Raw genomic sequence first — 12,286 nt, 5'->3', positions numbered from 1 at the left:
AATTAGTAAAAGAATTCAATTCAATTAAATTTGAGTTGAGAGTATTTTTAGATCAAAAGATGAAAAAATGGTATTTTGAACCAAAAGCAAATGTGGGGTATTTTTAGATTAAAAGGTGAAAGGAGAATATTTTTGAATTATTTCCAATAGGTCGGGGTATTCTTGGCCCTTTTTCCAAAAAAAATCTTCTTTGTTTTAAAAAAAATATCTTAATTTGACTTGACACGAAATTTAAGAGAATAAAAAAAATCATTTTATGATTCTAAATTAAAGTTATGTCAAATAGTCTTAAATATGTTAGTGAAAAATTAAAATTAAAATTTTATCAAAAAAAGGAAAAGGGTCCCCTTTTTTTTTTTTTTTAAATAATCTAAAAAGAAGATGAGATAGGCCAAACTTATTACTCCTCCGGTTTCAAAATAACCCTATATTAGGACTAAACCGCCCCCTTTCATCTTCCACCAACCACAAACTTTAATGTTTGACCTTCTTCCTCCTCACGGCAAACCAAACCCCAATCATTAAATCTTCATCTTCAATCTGCCTCTTACCTGCCAGCCACTTCAAATCAAAGATTCTTGATTTTCACAAACAGATGAGATCCAAAATTTCATAATAGTTGAATCAAAGATTGGAACTTTATTGTATATTTATCTTCATCTTCAATCTGGTTCTTCTCTGGCACTTCAAATCAAGATTCTTGATTCCCATAAACATTATCAGATTCACAATATTTGACTCCAAGATTGAAACTTTATTGTGTATTTAACTTTGAAGGAACCATAGGCTTTTTCTTTTCAAGATTTGAAGAGAGAAAAAGATAACAGAGAATATGGAACCCTCAACCCCACCATCATCATCATCAGGGGTAAAGGCTAGAGTTTTAGATATTCCACTTCATGGGATTGGCTTTGAGTTTGTAGAAATCACACCCCACAAAATCACTGGTCGTCTTCCTGTGACAGACAAGTGTTGTCAGCCATTTAAGGTGCTGCACGGTGGAGTTTCAGCTCTGATAGCTGAGTCTCTGGCAAGTATGGGAGCACACATGGCTTCTGGTTTTCGGAGGGTGGCTGGAATTCATCTCAGCATACACCATCTCAAGAGTGCTCATTTAGGGGACCTTGTTTTTGCTGAGGCTGCACCAATCAATACTGGCAAAAGTATTCATGTTTGGGAAGTTTGTCTTTGGAAGATTGATCCATCTAATGAGGAAAAGGAAAACAAGACTTTGTTAGCATCATCAAGAGTTACTCTTAAGGTCAATATGTCTGTACCTGAAAATGCCAAAGATGCTGCTGTGAATCTCAAGAAATATGCTAAGTTATGATCAAGTTTAATTGAGTTTGTTTGTAAGCAAAACTGTAGAGATTAACAAGACAATAAAGCAGAGTTGAGAGTTTTGGTTATGTAAAACATGTTGTAAACCCCTTGATATTGTCTGTCCTGACATGCCCTTAATCCACATTATCTGATATTTTCTTTGATTTGTGGCTTACATTGGATTTACCCCTAATATGTTTCTTAAAGTTTTACTTGAACAAATCATATACTACTCCAGGCTAAAAGATGTTGAAGGAAAGATGAGAAGATAACATCAGTTATTGCCTTATCTTGTGTGACAACACTACTGAGTGAGTTGTGTGTATGACAACTCTATAGAGAAAGTGGTGCTGAACCTAACCTGGTTTGGTCCCTCAACATAAGCAACATTAAAATGCTCCCTCTTGTGATTTCTGGAATAATAGCAAACCTTAAAATCATTTCTCTAATAAGCAAGCAGGTTAATCCATCCATCATTTCTCTTGTTGGGTGGCTGATGGAATCCTCTATAACCGTCCCGTGTTATTCATTCAGAACTATTTTTTATCTAAACAAGAAGATTAACAGATAGTTGGCCAAGTATACCTCCCTGATGTCCCAGTCTGATGGAGGAAACTCTAGCATTACACTCAGTAATAGTGATTGGCAGATAAACACAGCAACTCATAACACTTAGGGGTGGAGCTAGTGAGCGCAAGGGGTTCATCCGAATCCCTTCGGTGGAAAATTACACTGCCTATATATGGTTAAAATTAAAATAATACCGTGTATATATAGTTAGATGTTGAACCTTTTTGGATTTTTCGTGTGTTTATTTTTTCATATTTTGAACTCCTTAATGAAAATAGTTACCTTGTAAGAAGATGTTTTTTCTAGCAATTTCATTGACATCCAGAAGTCGTCATTAAATCATTACTTGTTTGGTCACTTCATTGAGGCTTCACCAGTGTGTATGCTGGTAATACCAACTCATCAGATTGGCAGCTTAAGTGTAGCATTCAAAGCACTGCAAAGGTAATTAAAACTTCAAAATCTGATCAAGTATTAAATCTCATTAATGTATGTATAGACACATTGAGAGTACTTTAAAATGTTCAAAGGCTCAAGCATTTGCTACTTAGGACTTGCTTCCCTCATGATTCATTTTTGGGGCTTGTTTCTATATCCTTTAGGTTTGAATTTCTTGTTTCTTCTAATCGATAATATTACTGGGACTTCGCAGGCTTTCTATAATGATGCAGAACTCCCATTGAACATCAGATAAACAGCAGAATAGCTTCTCTTTTTCTGTCTCAATGTAGTTTGGGTTCGGTTTGACTCTGTGCAGTAGCAGAGACTGTTTACTCATAGTCATATGCAGAACTGTTTACTCATAGTCATATGCAGAATCCTTACCGGTATTTCTTAGGGATAATTTCAAATATATACAATAAACTAATTAGTTTATAATAAATATAATCATGTTTTATTTATATAAAAAATAGTCAAAATAATAGAAAATATACAGTGATTATATAATATAGCTTGTAAAAAGTCATAGAAAGTATATACTGACTATACAATATAGATTACTTATACATGAGCTATACACTGAATATACATTACGATACACTCAAAACTAAATATAGCTTGACTATACATGAAATATACACTGACTATACACAGTGACGGAGCCAGAATTTTGAATAAGGAGATTCAAAATCTCAAAAAGTAGACACACAAATTAGTCGAAGAGAGTTCGACATTTATTTTATATTCAAAAAAAAATATTTTAACCATTTATAAATGATATAATTTTCTGTCGAAGGGGGTTCGAATGAACCCCTAGTCACAAGGTGGCTCCACCATTGATTATCCATGCCTATACAGCGAATGACCCTTTTTTGGGTAATTTAATTATCCCTATGTCTTATGCAGTGCTTTATTTGGTGTGTTAAAAATAACATGCATTGCATAATTTCTAAAAAATAATATTTATTTACAAAAATAAATTCCACAAACATAGTGGAAAGGATATAGAGAAAGATTTTGAGAGGCAATTGTGTTATACATACTTTATTATCAAATAAAGTGTATATATAGATTGAAAAAGATGTACCAAATATAATACAAGGAATACACAAAACTAATATGAATATTATTTTTTCTAATGCACTTTACCAAATGACCCACGTTGAACTCCTCCCAGGCGAATCAATAATGATTGTGGCTGGAATTGAATCAATAGGCTCAGGGGCCTGCCCGTATCCGCTGCAAGAGAATCCGCTCTTTGTTGGATTTGAAATCGAACTCTCTACCTTGGGCGGATAGGAATTGAGACTTTCTACCTAAACCTGTGGCTTCTTTGATCAAAGACAGGTGTGAGCGAATTTTCAATTTGCATGAAGTAAATGAAGTCTTTCCTTCCGAAATCCACTCCTGAAGTCACGTCTTTCAGTACTGGAAAACTCACTGGCTTAATTCCCCCATTTTTTGATAAATTTTGATTTCGAAATTTTTGTATCGACTCGCTCGAGAGCAGCATTCATGGCAATCATCACTACTTTCTCCCGAAGGCAGGGAGTATTATATGTCTGATTTTACTATTACAATTCACGAAGAGGGAGGAGGCGTATAAGTAAATTTGGCCAAAACTTGAATATCACATGTAAAATAGGCTACTTGTTGCAAATCCTAAGTGGTCCAGCGTCTGACGTGGAAGGAGACTTCATCATGGGCCTATTTCGCCACAATTGGGCCGACAGACACGGGATTCCCATAGAGGATTTTACATACAAATTACAATCCATATTTAAAAGTAATTGAATTTTTTTATAACTAGTTTCCAAAATATTAAACAAATTTACAGTTTTTTATTAAATTATATTGTGTATAATTTGTTATATCCTCAAAATATCTCTCTTAATTAAGTTAAAGCAATAGTAATAATTTTTAGCAATTATTACGTTTTGATATACGTTTAATTCCGTTATCACCAGTATTAAGGAATCTCCTTATTTTAAGCTGCTTTTCATTCCTAGTATTAATCTCATTATGTTTAGTGTTTCTTTGCACAATATGTAATATCTTAATTGATTGTAATTCATATAATTATATATCGTCTAGTTCTGGTAGTTATGTATTTTTTTGGGGGGGGGGGGGGGGATAATTATTGTTATACCCCAAAAAAGAAAATTATTTATCATTGGATACCCATTACTTTCATACCCATTGTTTTTAACTATTTCGCGCATTTGATACCATGAGAGTATATAACATACTCTGATGGTATCAAGCAGTTTTGATGAAGTACTGTCTCCTCCTTCTTGATACCATCAAAGTATATTATCCTATGATGGTATGAAGAAGAAACTGTTTGATAAATTGTTTGATACCATCAGAGTATATTATACTCTGATGGTATCAAAGAGGAACAAGGGAAGGGGCACTGGCGTAAACACATGTTTGATACCATGAGGGTATATATATACTTTAATGGTATCAAGAAGGAAGAGACAGTGCTTCAGCGAAACTACTTGATACCATCAGAGTATAATATACTCTAATAGTATCAAAGAGGAGCAGTGATGCTGACGTCAGCATCATGTCATGCGTGAAATTAAAAGGGAGAAAATGGGGTAAAAGGACAAATAATTTGAGTCATGAGTCTATTAAGGGTAATAGTTTGGGTTGGGTCCAGTTTGGATAAATAGTTTCATAATTGGTCTATTTTGTGTAGTTTTCCCTTTTTTTTCCATTAACAAATACGACGCATCGTCTTTTAATGTTTCCCTTATCATATTGTTTCCTTTTTGTTACTGTTCTTTTTTTGGATGCATTGTACTGCTTTCGGTGTTAATTGATTGTTTTCTCCAATGTTAGATTTTCTTTTTCACAACTACTTCGATTTGCTGCACTTAAACCAAGGGTCTTTTGAAAATAGTCTATGTACCTCCATCAGGTAAGAGTATCGTTTGCCACTACTAGAATTTCGTTGTTTACCGATTGCAAAAGTGATCGGAATGTAGTCGAAAAATTGAGTTTTTCGGTGACTTTCCGACTACTCAAAAGTAGTCGGAATATTGAAGGTCGAAAAATATATTTCGACTACCGTAGTCGGACTTCGCCGATTACAGTAGTCGGAAAATATAAAACTAGATCTGATCATTAAACTACCTAAATAGTCAAATACTGTATTCGAAAAACTATTAAAAATAATAATTTATTAATTAAAAAAATAACGACTACATTCATCGGAATAATTAAATAATTAAATATTTAATTAATATGTATTTTTACTACTTTAGTCGGCATATATAACTTATTTATAATCATTTAATTAATCTTCCGACTACTATAGTCGGTATAAATAATTAATTTATTATTCTCTTCCGATTACTGTAGTCGGCATTTTAAATTTCTTTTAAAAAATTATATGATATTGTCACTTGTTGTAATCGAAAAAATTACATTTTAATGTAAAAAAATATTGTTTATATGGTTCACCACCTCTAAATTATACTACCATCCATCCATAAAAAATCAACAATAAAACCAAACATCAAATACATTCCTAAACATTCAAATTCCATTCAATATAATTGAGTCTAAAAGTTCAAGCATCATCAAAATTAAATCTAATAAGTATTCAGTTGTTATTCAAAACGGAACTAAATAGTTTAAAACAAATCTAAATCTCATAGAAAATGTCTAAATAGCCAGAAACAATCTACTCTTCATCAGAGTCAGTCTCTTCTTCACCATCATCATATTCAGCCATATGTTTCTCCATGAACTTCTGCACTCTATCAAAGTTAGTTTCAGATGTTTTAAGTCATTCGTCAGCTCTGAAATTTGTCTTCTCATTGCTTCCATTTCTTTCGAAGATTGAGTAGATTGGCAGTTTAAAGCAAAAGAAATCTCTCAATTAAACATCCTATAGACACACAACAAAGCATAAAATAGACAAATGAACAAGTGAAAAGCATTGGAGAAATAAAAGTTCTGTAGCACTAAAAATTCGTCACGCCTTCTATATGAGTCATAATCTTTCACTACAAGTTGTAAGAGTTGAACCTAATAAAATATGGTTTTCAAGCAAATGTATCAGTTAATTGAATTTAAAATCAAGATGCATGGAGAAGCGAACCTCATAAAGAGTATATGAATTTTTATAAATACATATTGGTTAACAAATAAAAACTATGATGTTCAACAGAACAATTCCAACAGCCAGTACAAACCCAGTGAGCACCAGAGTTTCTACTAATTCAAAACTTGAATATATGATGTGAGGTACAACAACTTAAACTATTTTAGTGATATATGGCATTTACAGTACACATAAGAAAAATTGTGAAAGCCCAGAGCAAATAATTTGCTGAATCCCTATCTCTTTACAACTACAATAAAGTCAGCATAATGAAGTAAAATAGAGCTGTCAATGAGGTCGTAAATCAGATAGTATTAGCAGAACAACTAGTATTTCTGCTGCAGTATGCTTCAGGAAAGAAAATATATTTTTGTCTGTGTGTTTTGCTTAGTTAACTATACTTGTACAGGTAGAAGTAGATGAAGTATATGTACAACATACCACTGCACTTGCCACGTCCTAAACTGAAAAATTACTTCACCAGTTGGAATGAACCATCGTGAACCCCAAAAGCTTCGCCTTCGATATTAGCTGCCTTCAGTAGCAAAACTTATGCAATTTAGAGATAGTAGAATTCATTTATACAAAAATATGCAAACCATCCAAGCAAAGTTAGTTAACTCATGTAACATGACTACATCAAAATTTATATGGATAAGAAGTCCAGAAACAATAGGAATTTGTGCACAAACTACTACAAGACAATTCTAAAACTTTTGATTACTCAACATCAGGAGACACAGGAAGCCATCTAAATCATAATTGGCCCAAAGAAAAGATGCAAATAAAAATCTTATAATGCGTCAAAGCTACCTGCACTTTAAATGACCAAACTACTTATAAGGAATTACCATAAAATAGAAGCACTTCCAATATAGGAATAGGAATATTCAAATAGTAAAAATTTAGATCCCATTATCATAAAATATAAAAACTAATCCTACAAAAATACTCAAACAAAAACATAATTCAGATCAAAATTTGTCAGCAGAAAAAATCAAACAAGTTAATCATCTTTATGTGATTCATAATCACTATCAAATTCTTCCTCGTCACTTATTTCATTTTCTTCCAAGTAATTCCTCGTCACTTGTTTCATATTCATCACTTGGGGATTCTTCTTCTGTAGATTCCTCCTCGTTAGCCCTGGATGTTCCTTCCCCATAATTATTTCATAAACCCTTTCTTCAAAATATGAAATTCAACTTTATTTGGTTTCAATAACTTGACACACTTGCATTTCGCACAAGGACACCTTATTGTACCTTCTATAAGAAAATCATTTCTAGTTTTCGCTTTTGCAATAAATTCTTTAACTCCGTCTGTAAATTTCACCCTCAATCCCGCACGATTAGAATGAGTTCTATCATACATTCATTTACGATGTGCAAATTTCATCTACACAAATAAAAATAGTTGAGAATTTAACTAAACAAACTAGCAACAATTCAATCAAAAACACAAATAATAATAACTAAACAAACATGTTCGTATTTTTATACTCTTAGACATACAAAATGAGTAACAAACCACAAAAGTACTCTACCTCTGTTCCCTCCCCCCTTCAGAATAATTAAAAAAGGTATGTGTACACCTTAACAATTAACCTTAGCTGCCACTAAGTTTATAATTAGACACAAGGGTCAAACTGAGCTTGTTCTTATTTCATTAAAACATAGTTATACTATAAGCAAATCATAATTATACGATAAGCAAATCCATCTTGAGAACATCAACACTGCAGAAGGAGCTATATCCTCAAAGTTTCTCTTCTTTTGGGGCATTTAAGCTCATTGGGTTTCAAGTAGGGAAGGTCAACATTCAAGGTGGCCTAGGTATTCATCAGATTTAATTTAGAATGCTCTGGGATACTACTAGTAAAATTTTGTACCTTCTTGTTTTCCTTCCCCTGGAGTTCAATTTTGTTATGTTTCAGTTTTACAAATTTAGGAGCCGTAATAGAAATGCTGGCAGTGTTTTTTCCCTTGTTCTGAACCAAAAGTGAGAGTTCTGGAGATTCTGCAAGAAAAAGCAACAGGTTATTATAGTTACTCCAACTGAAATGGCATGACTTAAGGAAAAAAAATGAATAATGCATCAGATAACTATATAGACACTTCCACTATAATGCAATATCCTACTTATGGTACTGTGTTTCCCCTATAATGCAATATACTGACGGAATGCTTTGAGCCATTCGGGAAAAAACAAAAATAAAATAATAATTTGAGTCAGGAAAAGACAGAAAAATTCTATAAGAACCAAAACACCCACATTTATCTTCTTCTAGTCATTCCATTAATAAACAAAAATATTATATAACTTGAACTTCTTAGCCTTATCTAACCTTCTTTTTATGCTTTTATTGAGCCGAGTTCTTTCGAAAACAACCGTTCTACCTTGATAGGATTAAGGTCTGCGTACACTTTACCCTCCTTAGACCCCATGTTGTGGAATTTCACTGGGTTGTGGTTGTTGTTGTATCATATGACCACAACAACCAAAAGCAAAACATCTTTCAACTTACCAAAAATGACAACCAAATCTAGAAATTTACTCTTTGTTGTGGAGAAATTTTGCATCCACAGGGATGAGAAATTTTGTTTTATCAAACAACTCACAAATTTTCCTTGAGAAAAGGAAAAAAATACCTTCGGTTCTAAAATCATACTTTGATCTGCTTATGTTTAATATTAGAGATAAATTTTACTTACCTCAAGAAAATTAAAATCTTAAATTGCGATGGTGAGAGAACCGCGATGAGAGAGACGAGGTCGTGGAAAATAGCCAGTGAGAGAACTCAAGAGGTTTAAAATGAATTAATTATTAGAAATAATATTACTTTCCCGACTACAGTAGTCGAGAAATTACATTAATTTTTAATTAAAAAATATTGTAATATGGTCGACTATGGTAGTCGCTATTTAATAATATATTTTTAATTATTTTAACAAGTTTTCGATTACTCTGATCGGAAACTAGTCAATTATTTTATTGACTTTATTTCATTAAACTTTACGACTTTAGTAATCGTAATCACAGTCGGATAAATTTTTTTAAAATTTCAATAATAAAAATCTTAAATTATCGATTACAGTAGTCGGTAAATTATCCAAACTTCCGACTATGTATATGTAGTCGGTACTCGATAGTTATAGTCGAAAAATAGCTTATTTCTAGTAGTCATACATACTCTAACATGAATTACATTGGATATATTATTGTTATTGTAATATATATACTACGACATAGAAGAATTATAGTGCTAACATGGTAAAATTGAGTATTTGAAATTGAAGTTTTATTCTCCATTAATATAATTTGCACATGAAAATACTATTGCACTCGAAATACTTTTCAAATTATATTTTCAACTTTGAATTCCTGAAATTATGTTGAAGTTAAGATGATAAGCAAAATTATAAACACATGTACGTCAAACGCATCCACATTTTTTTTTTGTGCATGTGTTAAAGGTACTTCGGTAGGGCGAGCAACCCTTAAACCAAACAAAAAGAGTCTCTAGCTCGCTCGGTGGAGGCCTTATAGCAATTCCTATACAATAGAGGACCGGACTGGCATGCAGAAGCAAGATTGAGCTTCTTCGCTCCATACGTTGGTCCAAGATCCATCAAAGGTTCATAATCCAAGGACTCTTTACTTCGCGGCCTCTCTCGGAAAAGATGGCCCAATTTCTCTTCTTTCTTTTCGATTTCAATTTTTTCCCCCAAAATTCGCTGCTATAGAATCGGCATCTGACACTGCTTTTTTTGGTTTCAAAGGCTTGGCAATCTCAACCTATCATCAACGCTGGCTTGTTCGATCGTGTCAGAACTGACCGATCTAGCTCACCTTCCACTTTTTGTTGGTCCGGCCTACTACGAGTAAACTCGCCTCCAGACAAGCGATCAGAGATGGACAGCTAGTCAAGCTCTAGCTGATGGAGCAAGGACCCTCCCCCTCACAATTCTCCACCCTATGACTTTAACTACCCCCTCGACATTCGGAGAGCAGGAGATCGATCCGCTCTTTCCATCTCTCTTGCCGGCTTTGCCAAACTACTTGAACTCGAGTCATTCGCTTCCTTAAGCCATGTCCATACTAAAAGAGCTAAATCTGTTTTCTAAAAATATAAGTTTCTTTATTTATTTGTTTATTTTTGTAAAAAATAGAGGTTTTTCAGTTTTTCATGTTTGATCGATCAAAACTTTCAAGTTTGTTGTCTTTTTCAATACTCTCAACCCCCATTTCTTGATCATCCCATTCCGGGAACCCACTTCCTACCTCGTCTCACTCTCGGAGTATTTTACTACGTTATATTATACATAAATATTTTTGAATAATATTTTTTTCCCTTACCAAAACGCACCCTAAACTAAGTTTGAAAACTCAAAGTCTTTTTTTTTATTTGCAAAAGTGAGAAAGTAGAAATAAACAAGAAACAATTCCAAACTTTTTATTCCCAAATAAATGACACTATACATTAGTGGACGTGACGGATCCTGAATTTTCACTCAGGAGTCGATCTTTTGGGATTGTTTGATTTTTTTGGGATTAAATCCACCATTCCAGCACCTTTTTTTAAAAATAAATAATTTATAATTAATAGTGAAATATTGGGCCAGGCTAGTGGCGATTCCTGAAACTAAATGAAAAGAAATAACAAAAATGAAGTTCGAACGCTTAACATGGGACAATTGAGAAGGCTCTTACCACTGTTCTACATTCTATTTCTTATCCAGGGGTTCAAAATTAATATTTATACATAAATATAAAAAATTTATTTTATATATACTATATAATTTTTTGTCGAAGAGGTTCGAATCCTAGATCCGCCCTAGTGGAATATTGCAAACGTTCCCCCTAGATCCGCCCCTGTTAGTGGGGTATTGCAAACATACCATCCCAATTCCCAACTAGTTGAAAGTTGGAACACTCAACCACTTTTGTTGAAATAATTTATATTGTATTAGTAATATTTTTTGCTGACGTTCGAGATAAGCTGATAAATTGTATAAATTTTGATTAATATTTTAAAATGAATTATATTAATATAAAAATGATTGCAATGTGATTTTGAGAGTCTGATTTCGTCAGCTTCTGCTTAACAAAAAAATAACTTCTATTACTGCTTAAACCACTTATTTCTTCATCAAATTTGACTGAACACCTTCATTCTTTAAAATAAATATTTTTTTATTAAAAAAAAAAAGCAATTTAACCTTTTGTAAGCTTCGCCAAACATACAATAAATTCTCATTAGCAACAAAGTAAATTAACCACTCAGTGTTGTTTTTTTACCAAAAATGTTTTTTTTTCCTCGTAATTTCACCAATTTAATCTATTCATCAATAAAATAAGCATGAAAATTTGGCTTTTTGAGGAGGACAAAACAACTTTCACGTCATATTTTTGGAAATATATGACCAATTAGAGACCCAGCAGACACTTTATATTGCTTTCCCTTATTACTTTTCTCTATATATTCATTGGGCATGCTTTAGCTAGTTTCGTGTCCTATTTTGTTTTCTCAATGTGTCAATTTTTCCACTAACCTCAAATTTTTTTACAAAAATACTAGTAATAATAACGTTTAATTCCTAAATATTGTAGAAATTAATGTTTTATAAAGCAAAAGTATTGAGAGCGTGATGCTCATTTTACACAAGTTTAAAATAAATATTTCGATATTTTGTCATCTACAATGATCATAGTGAGTTGGTGAATAAAATATGCGTAATGGAGTTTTCATATGTGAATATAATTAACTAGTGGAGCTTTAATGAATCTTGAGAATCTAAGTAGGATTAAGAGGACACGTTTTGGATCTAA

At 32.7% G+C, this 12,286-nt stretch overlaps 1 protein-coding gene and 1 long non-coding RNA gene across 3 annotated transcripts; one reads left to right on the top strand and one right to left on the bottom strand.

Moving 5' to 3' along the window:
- The first annotated feature begins 422 nt into the window (after positions 1 to 422).
- Positions 423 to 1,487, top strand: LOC129873186 (1,4-dihydroxy-2-naphthoyl-CoA thioesterase 1). The gene has a single exon (XM_055948231.1). It carries the CDS (start codon positions 833 to 835, stop codon positions 1,328 to 1,330), a length of 498 nt encoding a protein of 165 aa, XP_055804206.1. The 5' UTR covers positions 423 to 832; the 3' UTR covers positions 1,331 to 1,487.
- Positions 1,488 to 5,857: 4,370 nt separating this feature from the next.
- LOC129873487 (uncharacterized) lies at positions 5,858 to 9,259 on the bottom strand. Of its 2 annotated transcripts, none has more exons than XR_008762727.1 (4): positions 9,169 to 9,259; positions 8,346 to 8,473; positions 6,896 to 6,989; positions 5,858 to 6,238 (listed from the first exon to the last, which is right to left on the bottom strand). It is a non-coding gene; the product is annotated as an uncharacterized LOC129873487 (long non-coding RNA). The 2 variants fall into 2 exon arrangements; XR_008762726.1 differs by lacking the exon at positions 9,169 to 9,259 and adding an exon at positions 8,596 to 8,670.
- Positions 9,260 to 12,286: the final 3,027 nt, after the last annotated feature.

This window comes from Solanum dulcamara, chromosome 11 (genome assembly GCF_947179165.1).
Source record: "Solanum dulcamara chromosome 11, daSolDulc1.2, whole genome shotgun sequence".
Taxonomy (NCBI): domain Eukaryota; kingdom Viridiplantae; phylum Streptophyta; class Magnoliopsida; order Solanales; family Solanaceae; genus Solanum; species Solanum dulcamara.
The sequence above is the reverse complement of the archived record's forward strand: the minus strand, read 5'-3'. Positions and strand labels throughout refer to the sequence as shown.

Bases quoted from the DNA above. Each gene is read 5' to 3' on its own strand.
- LOC129873186 (XM_055948231.1), top strand. From the start codon at position 833: ATGGAACCCTCAACCCCACCATCATCATCATCAGGGGTAAAGGCTAGA.